This window comes from Amblyraja radiata, chromosome 25, assembly GCF_010909765.2.
Source record: "Amblyraja radiata isolate CabotCenter1 chromosome 25, sAmbRad1.1.pri, whole genome shotgun sequence".
Classification (NCBI taxonomy): Eukaryota; Metazoa; Chordata; class Chondrichthyes; order Rajiformes; family Rajidae; genus Amblyraja; species Amblyraja radiata.
Genome location: NC_045980.1, coordinates 563,488 through 582,009, shown reverse-complemented (window position 1 = coordinate 582,009; position 18,522 = coordinate 563,488). Strand labels below are relative to the sequence as shown.

At 48.3% G+C, this 18,522-nt stretch overlaps 1 protein-coding gene across 1 annotated transcript; it reads left to right on the top strand.

Annotated features, from left to right (window-relative positions):
- Positions 1-1,708: 1,708 nt before the first annotated feature.
- Positions 1,709-12,505, top strand: LOC116987220 (nuclear factor 7, brain-like). Its single transcript, XM_033043082.1, has 6 exons — positions 1,709-2,191; positions 2,917-3,012; positions 8,846-9,046; positions 10,804-10,826; positions 10,904-11,016; positions 11,713-12,505. The coding sequence occupies exons 1-6, from the start codon at positions 1,877-1,879 to the stop codon at positions 12,273-12,275; spliced, it is 1,311 nt and encodes a 436-aa protein (XP_032898973.1). The 5' UTR covers positions 1,709-1,876; the 3' UTR covers positions 12,276-12,505.
- Positions 12,506-18,522: the final 6,017 nt, after the last annotated feature.

Genomic DNA, 18,522 nt, shown 5'->3' with positions numbered 1-18,522 from the left:
CACCTGCTTGCGTTTGGTCCATATCCCTCCAAACCTGTCCTATCCATGTAACTGCCCAACCGCTCCATTCTCCCAACATATGACAGTCCCGCCATCCCTGGAATTAACCTGGCGAACCTACACTGCATTCCCTCAATAGCAAGAATGTCCTTCCTCAAATTTGGAGACCAAGACCAAATGATTTTTGACCAAAACTGCACACAATGCTCCAGGTGTGGTCTCACTAGGGCCCTGTACAACTGCAGAAGGACCTCTTTGCTCCTGTACGCAATTCCTATTGTTATGAAGGCCAACATGCCATTCGCTTTCTTCACTGCCTGCTGAACCTGCATGCTTACTTTCAGTGACTGATGAACAAGGACACCCCAATCCCGTTGGATTCCCCCTTTTCCCAGCTGGACACCATTCAGATAATGACACCTTTTTCTCACAGATAGTTGTGGGTCTGTGGAATGGGGAGGGCAGGAACGGGGTACTGATTATGGATGATCAGCCATGATCACATTGAATGGCGGTGCTGGACCGAAAAGGTCGAATGGCCTACTCGTGCACCTATTGTCTATGGTTCTATCTCTCTACATCGCCGTCTGTATATCTCCTATCCCTGTCCACTGACGCTCAGTCTGAAGAAGGGTCTCGATCCGAAACGTCAGCCGTTCCTTCTCTCCAGCGATGCTGCCTGTCCCGCTGAGTTACTCGAGCATTTTGTGTCTATCTTCAGATTGGAGATGAGTCAGGAAAACATCGCGGGGAAACTCTCTGTTGGAACCGGTTAAACCGGCAACACGGTTCATTAAGTATTCGCTCCTTCTGTTCAGGGCGCGGCGCGCAGTGACGATTAGCCTTAAACCACACACACACAATTACACACACACACACACACACTCACACACACGCACACACACACACACACACACACATACACACACACAGGCACGCACACACACACCCACACACACACTCACACACACGCGCACACACACACACACACACACACACACACACCACACACCACACACACACGCGCACACACACCCACACACACACACTCACACACACGCACACGCACACACACACACACACACGCGCGCACACACACACACCCACACACACCCACACACACCACACACACACACACGCGCACACTTACACACACTCACACGCACACACACACGCACACACACACACACACACACACACGCACACTCACAGCCACACACACTCACAGACACACACACACACACACACACAGCACAAATTAACCTTTCCATCGGCACCCTTCTTGCCCCCCGCCCTCTGCATATAGCTGGGGACTATTGGACCCCTGCACCTCAACCCCCCCCCCCCCCCCTACGGCACCTACACCCCCTCTCCCCGTCTCTGTAACCACCCCCCCCCCCCCCCGGTTCCTGCACCGCGCCGGGAGGGAGGCGCGGTTGTGGCCGGGAATGTAGCCGGTCTGGTCGGAGAACGTTCCCAGTGCTGGGCGGGGGTAACCGGTCCGGGCGCTGAAGGGAAGAGAGGGGAGAGGAGAGAGGAGAAGGATAGAGACTGGGAGAGGAGAGGAGGACAGAGGCGAGGGGGGAGAGGAGAGAGGAGGAGAGGAGAGGAGGAGATAGGCGAGGGAAGAGAGGGGAGAGGAAGGAAGAGTGAAGAGTGGAGGAAAGAGAGGAGAAGAGGGGAGGGAATGGGAGGGGAGTGAGGGAGAGTGAAGAAAAGAGAGGGGGAGGTGAGGAGAGGTTACATTAGTTTAGATTCAGTTAGGGTAGGTTAGGTTAAACTGCGTTGGGTGAGGTTAGATTGTGTTGGGTAAGGCCAGGTTGGGTTGGTTAGGTGAGGATAGGCTGGACCAGTCTAGCCGGTGCCGCGGACGGCGATGGAGTCGGAGACTTTCGCCGAGGAGCTTCTGTGCGCCGTGTGTCTGGATTTCTTCACCGACCCAGTGACCCTCCAGTGCGGCCACACTTTCTGCCGCCCGTGTGTCACCCGCTGCTGGGAGCGGCAGCGCACGGGTTCCTGCCCGGTGTGCCGGCGTCCCGGGCCGGCCAAAGACCTGCGGGGCAGCCGGGCCCTGCGGAACCTAGCGGACAGAGCTCGGGAGCTGAGCCGGAGAGGCGCCGGGCGACGGGGGGAAGCCGGCGGACAGGACGGGACTGCGACCGGTCACAGCCCGCAGACTCAACCGGCGGAGGCAAGTTCCCTCCCGGTCGCGGTAACCCGCAGATCAGAACTGTGTTTGCAAGGAACTGCAGATGCTGGTTTAAACCAGGGATAGAAACAAAAATGCTGGAGTAACTCAGCGGGACGAGCAGCGTCTCTGGAGGCGACAAATATATATGCAGAGGGCCCCAGTGAGACCACAGCTGGAGTATTGTGTGCAGTTTTGGTCTCCATATTTGAGGAAGGCCATTCTTGCTATTGAGGGAGTGCAGCGTAGGTTCACGAGGTTAATTCCCGGGATGGCTCAGCTGCCATATGCTGCCTGCCCCGCAGAGTTACTCCAGCATTTTTCTGATCAAAACTGTAGTTTCGTTCACTTCATAGTTCATAAGCTCTTCGAACAGAATTAGGCAATTAGACAACAGACAACAGGTGCAGGAGGAGGCCGTTCTGCCCTTCGAGCTATTCGGCCCTTCGAGCGAAAAGGCTTTTCGCTGTACCTCGGTACACGTGACAGGAAACTAGACGTGTAAGAAGGAACTGCAGATGCGGGTTTACATCGATTCATAGACACAAAATACTGGAGTAACTCAGCGGGCCAGGCAGCGTCTCTGGAGAGAAGGAATGGGTGACGTTTCGGGTCGAGACCCTTCTTCAAACTAAACTCAAACTCAGTAATGGTGTGGGGTGGAGGTTGGGGAGGGAGGAGGAATATTTTAACACCCCCTTTCCCGTGTATACCTCTCTGGTTTCCAGGACGCCGTGGGCTCGGCCATAGATTCCCTGAACAAGGCGAGATCTGCAGCACTGGAGTATAAACTACAGCAAAAGGAGAACATATCCAAGATTAAAGTAAGTTCTAAGTGACTAGTGGGGTACCGCAAGGCTCAGTGCTGGGACCCCAGCTATTTACAATATATATTAATGATCTGGATGAGGGAATTGAATGCAACATCTCCAGGTTTGCGGATGACACGAAGCTGGGGGGCAGTGTTAGCTGTGGGGAGGATGCTAGTGCAAGGTGACTTGGGTAGGTTGGGTGAGTGGGCAAATGCATATCAGATGCAGTATAATGTGGATAACTGTGAGGTTATCCACTTTGGTGGCAAAAACAGGAAAGTAGACTATTATCTGAATGGTGGCCGATTAGGAAAAGGGGAGATGCAACGAGACCTGGGTGTCATGGTACACCAGTCATTGAAAGTAGGCATGCAGGTGCAGCAGGCAGTGAAGAAAGCAAATGGTATGTTAGCATTCATAGCAAGATGATTTGAGTATAAGTGTAGGGAGGTTCTACTGCAGTTGTACAGGATCTTGGTGAGACCACACCTGGAGTATTGCGTACAGTTTTGATTCCTGGGATGGCAGGACTTTCATATGAAGAAAGACTGGATAGACTCGGCTTGTACACGCTAGAATTTAAAAGATTGAGGGGGGATCTTATAGAAACTTATAAAATTCTTAAGGGGTTGGACATGCTAGATGCAGGAAGATTATTCCCGATGTTGGGGAAGTCCAGAACTAGGGGTCACAGTTTAAGGATAAGAGGGAAGTCTTTTAGGACCGTGATGAGAAATTCATTTTTTACACAGAGAGCGGTGAATCTGCTTAATTCTCTGCCACAGAAGGTAGTAGAGGCCAGTTAATTGGCTATATTTAAGAGGGAGTTAGATGTGGCCCTTGTGGCTAAAGGGATCAGGGGGTATGGAGAGAAGGCAGGGATGGGATACTGAGTTGGATGATCAGCCATGATCATATCGAATGGCGGTGCAGGCTCGAATGGCCTACTCCTGCACCTATTGTCTATGTTTCTAACTCAGCGGCTCAGGCAGCACCTGTGGAGAACATGGATAGGTGACGTTTCGGGTCGAGACCCTTCTTCAGGCTGAGAGTCAGGGGAAAAGAGAAATGAGAGATATAGACGGTGATGTAGAGGGGTAAAGAACAATGAATGAAAGACATGCAAAAAGCAACGATGATCAAGGAAAGGTGGAGCCCACAAGGGTCCTGTGGGGTAGGTGAGGGCTGATGCATGTGAGGGCTGGTGCAGGTGAGTGTAGTCCAGGTGAGGGTGGGTCCAGGTGAGTCGCCTGTTATGCGAGTTGTGGACTGCGTGTAACAGCTTTTTCCACGAGCAGTAGCTCTACTCAATAACCAAAAGTCTGTCGCCTCCTTTTACTCTGGTATTTTATTTCATTGACATTTTTAAACTGTAATGTTTTATTCTTAATGTTTTAATATTTATGTTTTATTCTTAATTGTTTACTGTTTGGGACTCAGAACTGCTATAGATTTGGGAGCAACAGCAGCAGGAGTTTAGCAAGAGATACGACTGATTGGCTCTAGCCCAAGTTGGAGAGAAGTGAGTCAGTGCCGGGAAAACAGTTGAAAGCTGAGGAATTTGGTTTGTAAATTGGTAAATCAGGCAATTTATCAGTCAATTTAAGCAAGACGGCTCTTAGCGAGCGGCAGTGAGTGAGCGGCCTTGTGAGGGAAGTGTGAGTCTTTGGCTCGAGAGTCTTCGGCGAGGAGACCACGCAATACGCTTGAGAGGTAGAGACGAAAGAAGGAGATGTCAGGCAAGCTGATTCAGTGCGATGCTTGCAGTATGTGGGAGGTCAAGGACACTGCTGGTGCCTCTGGCTGCTACAAATGCGAGAAGTGCATCCAGGTAGAGCTCCTGAAGGGCCGTGTTGGGGAACTTGAGAGGCAAGTGGATGACCTCCGGTTCGTCCGAGAAACTGAGTCGTTCCTCGACAAGTCCTACAGTACGATTGTTACACCTAAGGTACTGGAAGAGAGAAGGTGGGAGACAGTGAGAAAGGGAGGGAAGCATGGAATGCCAACGTCCCCGGGTGTTGTACCTCTTGTGAACAGGTTCACCCACTTAGAAGCTGTCGGGACAGAAGAGTTGTTTACAGTGGGTGGCGGACTGGCTTGTGATGCGAATAGGGCTGTTGAGCCAAAACCAAAAAGGCCTAAGGCAGGCAACGCCATTGTAGTGGGAGACTCCATTGTGAGAGGTGCGGACAGGGGTTTCTGCAGCAACAGACGGGATGCGAGGATGGTGTGCTGCCTTCCTGGTGCCAGGATCCAGGATGTCACGGACAGAGTGCAGAAAATCCTCAAGGGCGAAGGTGAACATCCGGAAGTGGTAGTGCATGTCGGCACAAACGATGTCGGAAAGAAGGGGATGAATATTCTGCAGCGTGACTTTAGAGAGCTCGGAAAAATGCTGAAAAGCAGGACCTCCAGGGTTGTTATCTCTGGTTTGCTTCCAGTTCCTCGTGCTGGCGAGAGCAGGAACAGGGAGATACGGGACCTGAACGTGTGGCTGAGGAACTGGTGCACGGGGCAGGGATTTAGATTCTTAGATCACTGGGATCTGTTTTGGGGTAAGGGGGAACTGTACAAAAGGGACGAATTTCATCTTAACAGGTGTGGGACCAGCATTCTGGCAGGCAGGTTTGCCACTGCTACACGGGTGGTTTTAAACTGAATAAGGGGGGTGGGGTGTCGAATGGGAAAGTGGAGGATGGAGTTAAAGGGAAAGGGCTTCTCAAATGTGTGAGCGTAGAGACAGAGGGGTGTAAAATGAGGGTAGAAGCAATAGGTAGCAAGGTGAAAAGTAAAAGTGGCAGGCAGACAAAACCAGGGCAAAAATCAAAAAGGGCCACTTTTCAACATAATTGTATAAGGGGTAAGAGTGTTGTAAAAACAAGCCTGAAGGCTTTGTGTCTCAATGCAAGGAGCATTCGTAATAAGGTGGATGAGTTGAATGTGCAGATTGCTATTAATGACTATGATATAGTTGGGATCACGGAGACATGGCTCCAGGGTGACCAAGGCTGGGAGCTGAACATCCAGGGATATTCAATATTCAGGAGGGATAGAGAGAAAGGAAAACGAGGTGGGGTAGCGTTGCTGATTAGAGAGGAATTAACGCAATGGAAAGGAAGGACATTAGTTTGGAGGATGTGGAATCGGTATGGGTAGAGCTGCGAAACACTAAGGGGCAGAAAACGCTGGTGGCTGTTGTGTACAGGCCACCTAACAGTAGTAGTGAAGTTGGAGATGGTATCAAACAGGAAATTAGAAATGCGTGCGACAAAGGCAAAACCGTTATAATGGGAGACTTCAATCTACATATAGATTGGGTGAATCAAATTGGCAGGGGTGCTGAGGAAGCAACGAGAGAGCAGGCTATTTTAGACTGGGTATTGAGTAATGAGGAAGGGTTAGTTAGCAGTCTTGTTGTACGTGCCCCCTTGGGCAAGAGTGACCATAATATGGTTTAGTTCTTCATTAGGATGGAGAGTGACATTGTTAATTCAGAAACAATGGTTCTGAACTTAAAGAAAGGTAACTTTGAGGGTATGAGACGTGAATTGGCTAAGATTGACTGGCAATTAATTCTAAAAGGGTTGACGGTGGATATGCAATGGAAGACATTTAAAGACTGCATGGATGAACTACAAAAATTGTTCATCCCAGTTTGGCAAAATAATAAATCAGGGAAGGTAGTACATCCGTGGATAACAAGGGAAATCAGGGATAGTATCAAAACGAAGGATGATGCGTACAAATTAGCCAGAAAAAGCAGCATACCGGAGGACTGGGAGAAATTCAGAGACCAGCAGAGGAGGACAAAGGGCTTAATTAGGAAAGGAAAAATAGATTATGAAAGAAAACTGGCAGGGAACATAAAAACTGACTGCAAAAGTTTTTATAGATATGTGAAAAGAAAGAGATTAGTTAAAACAAATGTAGGTCCCTTGCAGTCAGAAACAGGTGAGTTGATCATGGGGAACAAGGATATGGTGGACCAATTGAATAACTACTTTGGTTCCGTCTTCACTAAGGAAGACATAAATAATCTGCCGGAAATAGCAGGGGACCGCGGGTCAAAGGAGTTGGAGGAATTGAGTGAAATCCAGGTTACTCGGGAAGTGGTGTTGGGTAAATTGAATGGATTAAAGGCCGATAAATCCCCAGGGCCAGATAGGCTGCATCCCAGAGTACTTAAGGAAGTAGCTCCAGAAATAGTGGATGCATTAGTAATAATCTTTCAAAACTCTTTAGATTCTGGACTAGTTCCTGAGGATTGGCGGGTAGCAAACGTAACCCCACTTTTTAAGAAGGGAGGGAGAGAGAAAACGGGGAATTACAGACCAGTTAGTCTAACATCGGTAGTGGGGAAACTACTAGAGTCAGTTATTAAAGATGGGATAGCAGCACATTTGGAAAGTGGTGAAATCATTGGACAAAGTCAGCATAGATTTACAAAAGGTAAATCATGTCTGACGAATCTTATAGAATTTTTCGAGGATGTAACCAGTAGCGTGGATAGGGGAGAACCAGTGGATGTGGTGTATCTGGACTTCCAGAAGGCTTTCGACAAGGTCCCACATAAGAGATTAGTATACAGACTTAAAGCACACGGCATTGGGGGTTCAGTATTGATGTGGATAGAGAACTGGCTGGCAAACAGGAAGCAAAGAGTAGGAGTAAACGGGTCCTTTTCACAATGGCAGGCAGTGACTAGTGGGGTACCGCAAGGCTCAGTGCTGGGACCCCAGCTATTTACAATATATATTAATGACCTGGGTGAGGGAATTGAAGGCAAAATCTCCAAGTTTGCGGATGACACTGAGCTGGGGGGCAGTGTTAGCTGTGAGGATGATGCTAGGAGACTGCAAGGTGATTTGGATAGGCTGGGTGAGTGGGCAAATGTTTGGCAGATGCAGTATAATGTGGATAAATGTGAGGTTATCCATTTTGGTGGCAAAAACAGGAAAGCAGACTATTATCTAAATGGTGGCCGACTAGGAAAAGGGGAGATGCAGCGAGACCTGGGTGTCATGGTACACCAGTCATTGAAAGTAGGCATGTAGGTGCAGCAGGCAGTGAAGAAAGCGAATGGTATGTTAGCTTTCATAGCAAAAGGATTTGAGTATAGGAGCAGGGAGGTTCTACTGCAGTTGTACAGGGTCTTGGTGAGACCACACCTGGAGTATTGCGTACAGTTTTGGTCTCCAAATCTGAGGAAGGACATTATTGCCCTAGAGGGAGTGCAGAGAAGGTTCACCAGACTGATTCCTGGGATGTCAGGACTGTCTTATGAAGAAACACTGGATAGACTTGGTTTATATTCTCTAGAATTTAAGCGATTGAGAGGGGATCTTATAGAAACGTATAAAATTCTTAAGGGGTTGGACAGGCTAGATGCAGGAAGATTGCTCCCGATGTTGGGGAAGTCCAGGACAAGGGGTCACAGCTTAAGGATAAGGGGGAAATCCTTTAAAACCGAGATGAGAAGAACTTTTTTCACACAGAGGGTAGTCGAGGCCAGTTCATTGGCTATATTTAAGAGGGAGTTAGATGTGGCCCTTGTGGCTAAGGGGATCAGAGGGTATGGAGAGAAGGCAGGTACGGGATACTGAGTTGGATGATCAGCCATGATCATATTGAATGGCGGTGCAGGCTCGAAGGGCCGAATGGCCTACTCCTGCACCTAATTTCTATGTTTCTATGTTTGTCGTGTTGTTACTTTTGAGCGGAGCAGCAATGCAAATTCCTTGTATGTGATCATACTTGGCCAATATTCCTTCATTCATTCATTCATTCAAAGGATGTAACAGGCAGCAAATGCCTCTAACAAGCACCAATGCATGTGTCTGTGCAGGAGCAGTGCGGCAGCCTGCACACGCTCATCACCGGCGAGTTTGCTGCCATGCACCAGTTTCTCACCGAGAGGGAGCAGCGTTTACTCGGGGAGTTGAGAGAGCAGAGGCGGACCATCCTCGGGGCGATGCAGCGGAACCTGCAGGCGCTCGACAACGACTTGCAATCCATCGAGCGCCAACTGGCAGAGTTGAAGGGGCAGGTGAAGGATTAGACCTGAACCAATCCCCCCCACCCCCCTCTCTCCCTCCCCATCCCCCTCCCTCCCCATCCCCCCCCTTCCTCCCCCCCCTCCTTCCCCATCCCCCCCTCTCCCTCCCCATCCCCCCCTCTCCCTCCCCATCCCCCCACCCCCGCATCCTCCTCTCCTCCATCCCATATGTTGGTGTGTGTGTATGTGAACATTGTGTGTGTGCATACGCCCACACATGTGAGTGTGAACGTGTGTGTGTGTGTGTGTGAAAATATATTGTGTGTGTGTGTGGGTGTGAGTGTGTGGTGTGTGGGTGTGTGAGTATGTGGGTGTGAGTGTATATGTGTGTGTGTGTGTGGGTTGTGTGTGTGTGTGTGTGTGTGGTGTGTGGGTGTGGTGTGTGGTGTGTGGGTGTGTGTGGGTGTGTGTGTGTGTGTGTGGGTGTGTGGGTGTGAGTGTGTGTGTGTGGGGTGTGTGGGTGTGTGTGTGTGGGTGTGTGAGTGTGTGTGTGTGTGGTGTGTGTGGGTTTGTGGGTGTGTGTGTGGTGTGAGGTGGGTGGGTGTGTGTATGTGTCAGTGTGTGGGTGTGTGTGTGTGTGTGGTGTGAGTGGGTGTGTGGGTGTGAGTGTGTGTGTGTGTGAGTGTGTGTGGGTGTGAGTGTGAGTGTGTGGGTGTCATTGTGTGGGTGTGAGTGTGCAGGTGTGTGTGCGTGGGTGTCAGTGTGTGCGTGGGTGTCAGTGTGTGTGTGTGTGCGGGTGTGTGTGTGTGTGCGTGGGTGTCAGTGTGTGTGTATGTGTGCGGCTGTGTGCGGGTGTGTGTGTGTGCGAGAGGGAGGCTGAGGGGAGATTGTCGGGAATGAGGAAAGGGAGGGGATTATGTGAGGAGAGAAAGTAAGGGGGAGGGAGGGAGGGTGGGGGTGAAGGGTGCGAGGTGGGGCTTTGGTGATGACGGGGTGGCGAGGAGGGTGTAGACAATAGACAATAGGTGCAGGATGAGGCCATTCGACCCTTCGAACCAGCACCGCCATTCACTGTGATCTCGGCTGATCATCCACAATGACTACCCCGTTCCTGCCTTCTCCCCATATCCCGTGACTCCGCTATCTTTAAGAGCTCTATTAACTCTCTCTTGAAAGCATCCATGGAACCGGTCTCCACCGCGCTGAGTCAGAGAATTCCACAGATTCACAACTCTCTGGGTGAAAACGTGTTTGCTCATCTGTGTTCTAAATGGCCTTCCCTTTATTCTTAAACTGTGGCCCCTGGTTCTGGACTCCCCCTACATCGGGAACGTGTTTCCTGCCTCTAGCGTGTCCAAACCCTTAATAATCTTATATGTTTCAACAAGATACCCTCTCATCCTTCTAAATTCCTGAGTATACAAGCTCAGCCTCTCCATTCTATTAACATAGGACAGTCCCGCCATCCCGGGAATTAACCTTGTAAACCAACGCTGCACTCCCTCAATAGCAAGAATGTCCTTGCTCAAATTTGGAGACCAAAACTGCACACAATATTCCAGGTGTGGTCTCACCAGGGCCCTGTACAACTGCAGAAGGACCTCTTTGCTCCTGTAGTCAACTCTTGTTATGAAGGCCAACATGCCATAGAGGTGTAAGCATCCATTGGACATGTTCCTCAGTATTGACATGGTCTGGGGTCCTGGGTTCGAGAGGGGGGGGGGAGGGGTCCCACAGCAGTGGGGGTGGGGTGAATGGGGACCCTGCCCTCCAGGTCTAACCCTGCCCCCCCTCTCTGTGTCTTACAGGTGGAAGCGTCGCGGCAGAGAAGGTGAGGACAGGTGAGGGGAAATGTTGTACGTGACTGGCTGCGGGCTCTCTCATTCTGGAACATTCTTGTCCCCGCAGGCCGCCCGGAGCGGGAGCTCACACGGTGCTGCCGCTGCAGCTGACCCTGGGGCAGTTCAGTGGCCCTCTGCAGTACGCTGCATGGAAGGCAATGCTGGCACACCTGTGGCCAGGTAAGGTGCACCTCCTCTCCCCCCCTCTCACCCCCTCTCTCCCTCCTCCCCTCTCTCTCTCTCTCCCTTTTTCTTCACCCACTCCCTAATCAACCTCTCCCCACCTCTCTCTGCCCCACCCCTCTCTCTGCCTCATCCCTCTCTCTCCCCCTCCCTTTCACTCTCTCTCTCCCCTGTCTCTTTAACCCACCTCTTTCCCCCTCCCTCTCGCTCCCTCCCCCCCTCGCTCCCTCACCCCCTCTCTCTCCCTCTCCTGCTCTCTCTCCCCCTCTCTTCCCCACACCACCCACTCTCTCCCCTTCCCTCTCTCTACCCTCCTCTCTCTCTCTCTCCCTCCTTCTCTCTCCCTCCCTTTCTCTCCCTCCCTCTCTCTCCCCCCTCTCCTCCCCATCCTCTCTCTTTCCTTCTCCCGCTCTCTCCCCCCCTCCCTCCCTCTTCCAACTCTCTCTCTCTCTCTCTCTGGTCGTGTGCGGGGGGGGGGGGGGGGGGGGGGGGGGGGGGGGGAGAGATCACCAATAAGCCCGTGTGCGGATCAGCAGAATGTGACATAAGGAATGTGCAACAAGCATAATATGTGTGGTATCAGATATATCGTATCCACACACTAATCTACACCATGTCTCTTCCCCTCCTCTATCCCCCTCCTCTTTACCCCCCCCCCCCCCTCACCTCTCCCCCCTCCCTCCCCCCACACAGCCCCGACCCCCCTGACTCTAGATCCAGCCACTGCCCACCGGCGCTTGAGGCTGAGCCCGGACCTGCGGTCGGTCAGCCACTGTGACATTGTCCGGCACGGGGCGACTCCCGGGCCGCTGCGCTTCGAGCCGTACGTCTGCGTGCTGGGGGCGGCGGGGGTGGGCGGGGGTCGCCGCTACTGGGAGGTGGAGGTGGGGGGCAAGAGCAAGTGGGAGGTCGGGGTAGTGGGAGAATCGGCCGACCGCAAGGGCCGCCACCACTCGCCTGTCCCGGCCGCCGGCTTCTGGCTGCTGTGGCTGAGGAAGGGCCGCGAATACTGGGCCCTCGAGCGGCCCCGCTGCCGCCTCTGGCCCCGCCGGCCGCCCCGCACCGTCGGCATCTACCTAGACCACGAGGGCGGCCAGGTGTCCTTCTACGATGCCGACAACATGGCTCACCTGTACACCTTCACCCACACTTTCTCCGAGACCCTCTACCCCTACTTCTCCCCCTGCCTCAACGACGGGGGCACCAACTCACAGCCGCTCCGCATCTGCGCCCCGCTGGGCACCCACTGGTCCTGACATTCGGCCCATCTAGCCCCCTGATAGCCCTCAGTAGCCCCCCAAAGATCTCAACATCTAACTCCATGCCACCCCTGCAGTGAGTTCGCAAGTGATAAGGACCCAATTAAGCCGGTGGCATATGGCCAAAAGGTTTAGGAGCAGAATTAGGCCATTCGGCCCATCTAGCCCCCATGCCAGCCCTCAGCAACCTCCAGTGAGTTCACAAGCTCTTAAACATAGCGGAGTCAGGCGATATGGACTTGGACCCCCTCGAAAACGAGATGACTGTCCATCTCAAGGGGTTATCCATGAATAAACTTGTTTCATATGGGGAGAAGGCAGGAGCGGGGTACTGATTGGGTATGATCACATTGAATGGCGGTGCTGCCTCGAGGGACCGAATGGCCTACTCCTGCACCTGTTATCTATTGCTATTGTCATGCGGAAAAACGTTTTCACCCAGAGAGTTGTGAATCTGTGGAATTCTCTCCCTCAGAGGGCAGTGGATGCCAATTCTCTGGATCCTTTCAAGAGATTTGGATAGACGTCTTAAAGATAGCGGAGTCAGGCGATATGGGGAGAAGGCAGGAACGGGGTACTGATTGTGGATGATCAGTCAAGATCACACAGAGTGGCGGTGCTGGCTCGAAGGGCCAGATGGCCTACTCCTGCACCTATTGTCTATGTGATAGTAGCACAATTAAGCATTTCGGCCAATCAAGTCCACTCCGCCATTCAATCACGGCTGATCTATCTCTCCCTCCGAACCCCATTCTCCTGCCTTCTCCCCATAACCTCTGACACCTGTACTAATCAAGAATCTATCTATCTCTGCCTTAAAAATATCCACTGACTTGGCCTCCACAGCCTTCTGTGGCAAACAATTCCACAGATTCACCACCCTCTGGATGCCATCTCAACGGCACTTCACTCCGCCCTCTCCCACCTCGACAACAGAGACACTTACGTAAGAATGCTGTTCATCGATTATAACTCAGCATTCAACACCATTATACCCTCAAAACTGATCACCAAACTCAGCCACCTGGGCATCAACCCCTCCCTCTGCAACTGGATACTGGACTTTCTAACCAACAGACCCCAGTCTGAGCCCCCTCCTCTACTCCCTCTTCACCTACGACTGCACACCTGTACATGGTACTAACACCATCATCAAGTATGCAGATGATACAACGGTGATTGGCCTCATCAGCAACAATGATGATTCGGCCTATAGGGAGGAGGTCCAGCTCCTAGCAGCATGGTGCGCTGACAACAACCTGGCCCTTAACTCCAAGAAGACCTAGGAGCTAATTTTAGACTTCAGAAAGTCTAGGGGCGGCACGCACACCCCCATCCATATTAACGGGACTGAGGTGGAACGTGTTTCCAGCTTCAGGTTTCTGGGGGTGAACATCTCCCATTACCTCTCTTGGACCCACAATACCTCAACTCTGGTCAAGAAGGCTCACCAGCGTCTCTTCTTCCTGAGGAGACTAAAGAACGTCCATCTGTCTCCTCAGATTCTGGTGAACGTCTACCGCTGCACCATCGAGAGCATCCTTACCAACTGTATCACAGTATTAATTAAGTAGTAATTAAGGGACAGAAGTTTAGGGGTAACATGAGGGGGAACTTCCTTACTCAGAGAGTGGTAGCGGTGTGGAATGAGCTTCCAGTGGAAGTGGTGGCGGCAGGTTCGTTGGTATCATTTAAAAATAAATTGGATAGGCATATGGATGAGAAGGGAATGGAGGGTTATGGTATGAGTGCAGGCAGGTGGAACTAAGGGAAAAAAGTTGTTCGGCACGGACTTGTAGGGCCGAGATGGCCTGTTTCCGTGCTGTAATTGTTATATGGTTATATGGCAACTGCTCTGTCTCTGACCGGAAAGCACTGCAGAGGGTGGTGAAAATTGCCCAACGCATCACCGGTTCCTCACTCCCCTCCATTGAGTCTGTCCAAAGCAAGCAATGTCTGCGAAGGGCGCTCAGCATCATCAAGGACTGCTCTCACCCCAACCATGGACTGTTTACCCTGCTACCATCCGGTAGCGCTATAGGTCTCTCCGTTGCCGGACCAGCAGGTCCATGAACAGCTTCTTCCCTGCGGCTGTTACATTACTTAACTCTGTACCTCGGTGATTGCCAGTCACCCCCCCCCCCCCCCCCCCCCCCCCAGATACTCCCCCCAGAAAAAATCGCACTGCTACGACTGTATGTACGTAAATATAATTATTGCTCATATTCTATGTTCGCTCTTCTGGGGAGATGCTAACTGCATTTCGTTGTCTCTGTACTGTACACTGCACAATGACAATAAAGTTTGAATCTGAATCTGAATCTCTGACTCAAGATTTTCTTCCTTCTTCTTCTTCATAAAAGAACGTCCTTTACTTCTGAGGCTGTGACCTCTAGTCCTGGACTCTCCCACTAGTAGAAACTTCCTCTCCACATCCTCTCAATCCAGGCCTTTCACTGTTCGCTAAGTTTCAATGAGGTACCCCCCTCATCCTTCTAAACTCCAGCGAGTACAGGTCCAGTGCTGACAAACGCTCATCATATGTTCACCAGGTTAATTCCCGGGATGGTGGGACTGTCATATATTGATAGAATGGAGGGGCTGGGCTAGTATACTCTGGAATTTAGAAGGTTGAGAAGGGATCTTATTGAAACATATAAGATTATGGGATTGGACACGCTAGAGGCAGGAAACATGTTCCCGATGTTGGGAGAGTCCAGAACCAGGGTCCACAGTTTAAGAATAAGGGGTAAGCCATTTAGAACTGAGACGAGGAAAATCATTTTCACCCAGAGTTGTGAATCTGTGGAATTCTCCGCCTCAGAGGGCAGGGTGGACGCTGGTTCTCTGAATACTTTTAAGGGAGATAGATAGAGCTCTTCAAGATAGTGGAGTCAAGGGATATGGGGAGAAGGCAGGAACTGATTGTGGATGATCAGCCATGATCCCATTGAATGGCTGTACTGGCCCAAAGGGCCGAACGGCCTACTGCTGCACCTATTGTCTATTGTCACTCATTCCTGTCATCGTTCTCGTAAACCTCCTCTGGACCCTCCCCAGAGCCAGCACATCCTTCCTCAGATATGGGGGCCAAAACTGCTCACAATATTCCAAATGCGTAGTTCACCGACGGCGTGTTAAATACATTGATATATGTTAATACCATACTAATATACTAAAACATGTGTAACCGATTCGGGAATGTAAATTCTCGTTATGTTTAATATAACCTAAGAATGAAATTCTGGAAGGGAAGCGATTTAAACAACTGCCAATTGGCCAACAGCCAAGAGTGTAATTTTGGTTAACCCCTTCCAACCAGTAGGTTATTATTTTAAGACACTGGGTTATGATTGTGAAGTTTAATATAATAACTGTCAGTATATAGTAAATACATGTTTATTGGAAGACTTAAGTAGATTCATATGTTTGATGTTTTTCAATATACCATCTGGTCTCGAACTGGCCCTTCTTCCTTCCTATAATATTCGTTCAAGGGAGCAGAGCTTAATGTGAATTAACATCGACGGAAGTTCACAAAATTGTATCTACCACCAATCGGTGGTTTCACTGTTGCAGTATCCTGGTTTTTTTAAGATACTGTAATATCACTATTTTTAATTTTATATCACTTTACACTTTTTTGGTTTTTTCTTTAAGGCTACTTCTAAAAGGGATATGCCAACAGAATCGAGTAGATGTAAGTGTCCACCCAACACCTAGAAGCCTGAGGTTTTGTGATGCACATGACATAAAGGTACCAAAGTAATTTATGATGCAAGACAATACGCAAAAGAAAATTGGAGGAATCACGTTCTGCAGCTGGAACATAAGGGGTATTAATGAGCCAATCAAAAGGGATAAAATACTTGCCCAATCACTTAATGCCGATATAATTTTCTTACACATTTGAAACCTCAAGCTCAGACAAGGCTGGAGGCAATTTGGATCGGTCAAACATGTCACTCCTCATATATCTCTAAATCTAGAGGCACGGCAATTATAATTCATAAAGGCATACCATTTAAACCAAAGAATACAATAGTAGACAAAGAGGGGAGGTATGTTATAGATACAGGAGAGATACACTCTACTTCACTCACTATGGTAAATATTTATGCGCCTAACTTTGATAACCCTCGATTTTTTAACAAAATCCTGAATATAATCTCCAAGTTTAATTATCAAAATGTGATAATTGGGGGAGACTTCAACTGCATCCTGGATCATTATCTGGATTAATCAGCACAACAAAAGAGGCTAAACATAAAATCAAAATCCAGTGAACACTTACATAAAAAACACAAATATAACAGACATATGGAGGATTGCAAACCCAGCTGGAAGGGAATATTCCTTCTACTCAATGGTACATAAATCCTACTCACGCATTGATTACTTCCTAGTGGACACAAAATTAATTCCATTCACAGCTAATCCTAAATACCATAATAGTATCATCTCTGATCACTCCCCGTTAACTTTTTTTCTAAAACTAGAAGGAATGCCCAATAAAAAATCGTTCTTGAGGTTCAACCGTCAAATTTTAAACATATCTAAAACAACAGATAGAATTTTTCTTTGAGACTAATGACACCCCAGGCATATCAACCTCTTTACTATGGGAATCGTTTAAGGCATATATTGGAGGATCGATAATTTCATATCAAGCTTTTCAAAATAAAAAGAATAAGACTGAACAATTGCAATTAGAAGAACAAATTAGACAATTGGATTTAGACAACGCAAAATACCCAACTGTAGATTAACACAATAAGATAACAATACTGAAATTTAAATTGAACAGAATTTTATCTGCAAGAGTTATCAGGCTATTTCAAATCACAAAACAGGAAAACTTCAAATTCGATGATAAACCACATAAACGCTTGACACGACAACTGAAAAAAACGGGAAAAGGATTCCAAAAATTAAATCAGTTAAAGGGGAATTGATAACGTTACCTAAAGATATTAATAAAAGGTTTGCTCAATTTTATCAAAACATATATACATCTAAAAAATTAACAAACAGCATTAAACTCACAAATTGTTTGGATAACTGCAACCTCCCAAAACTTAATTTGCTGGAACAAGAGGAATTAGGAGCTCAAGTTTCAACTAAAGATAATAGAAGATACAATAAATTCATTGAAGAATGGTAAAACACCAGGACCGGATGGATTCAGTAATGAATTCTATAAAAGATTTTATGAGATAATCTCACCACATTTAAACAAACTTTACACATATGCATTCAAAGAACAAACATTACCAGAAACATTAGCGGAATCAACCATTACACTTATACCTTAAAAGGATAAAGATTTAGAAGACCCAGGTTCATATAGAGCTATTGCACTGTTAAATACAGGTCAGAAAATACTAGCGAAAACTAGCAAGAAGATTAAGCAAATATGTTAGTAAATTAATAAATCCGAATCAAACGGGGTTTATACCCAAGAGACATTCATTCAATAATCTGAGACGTCTTTTCAACATAATGCATTCACATAAAATAGAAGAAGAGTATTTATCAATTATTTCACTGGATGCAGAAAAAGCATTCGACCAAGTAGAATGGGAATACCTCTTTAAAGTATTGCAAAAATTTCATATGGGAGAGAATTTTATCTCATGGATAAAATTATTATATGGCAAGCCTACGGCTAGAATATTAACTAATAACATACAGTCTCCCAAATTTCACCTATCCAGGGGCAATAGACAGGGTTGTGCTTTATCACCCCTGCTATTCGCTCTTGTGATAGAGCCCCTAACAGAAAATATAAGAAAGCATCCGAATATCCACGGTTATAATACTATACAATCTAATAATAAAATATCACTATGTACAGATGATGTACTATTATGTATTACAAAATCGCAAATCAGCATACCAAACTTATTAAATTTAATAGAGGAATTCGGTTCCTTCTCAGGATATAGAATAAACTGTAACAAAAGCGAAATAATGACGATAAAACCTCAAGAGCCAACACACCTTTTAAAATTCCCCCTTAGAATTGCCACAGGAAAATTTAAATATCTGGGTATTCAAATTACCAGAAAATACAATTCTATAAAATTAATGCAAATTATTTGCCTTTACTTACCAAATTACATGCTTTGACCCAATTTTGGAAAACACTTCCGATGTCTTTAATAGGCAGAATAAATGCCATAAAAATGATTTTTCTCCTACAAATTTTGTACTTCTTTCAATCAATACCGAAAAAAATTAT

What these genes read in the sequence shown, in the direction of transcription:
- LOC116987220 (XM_033043082.1), top strand. Translation starts at nt 1,877, where the DNA reads ATGGAGTCGGAGACTTTCGCCGAGGAGCTTCTGTGCGCCGTGTGTCTG. An exon ending in CGCAGACTCAACCGGCGGAG is followed by an intron (nt 2,192 to 2,916) that starts GCAAGTTCCCTC and finishes TCTGGTTTCCAG; the next exon opens with GACGCCGTGGGCTCGGCCAT. An exon ending in GCTGGCACACCTGTGGCCAG is followed by an intron (nt 11,017 to 11,712) that starts GTAAGGTGCACC and finishes CCCCCCACACAG; the next exon opens with CCCCGACCCCCCTGACTCTA.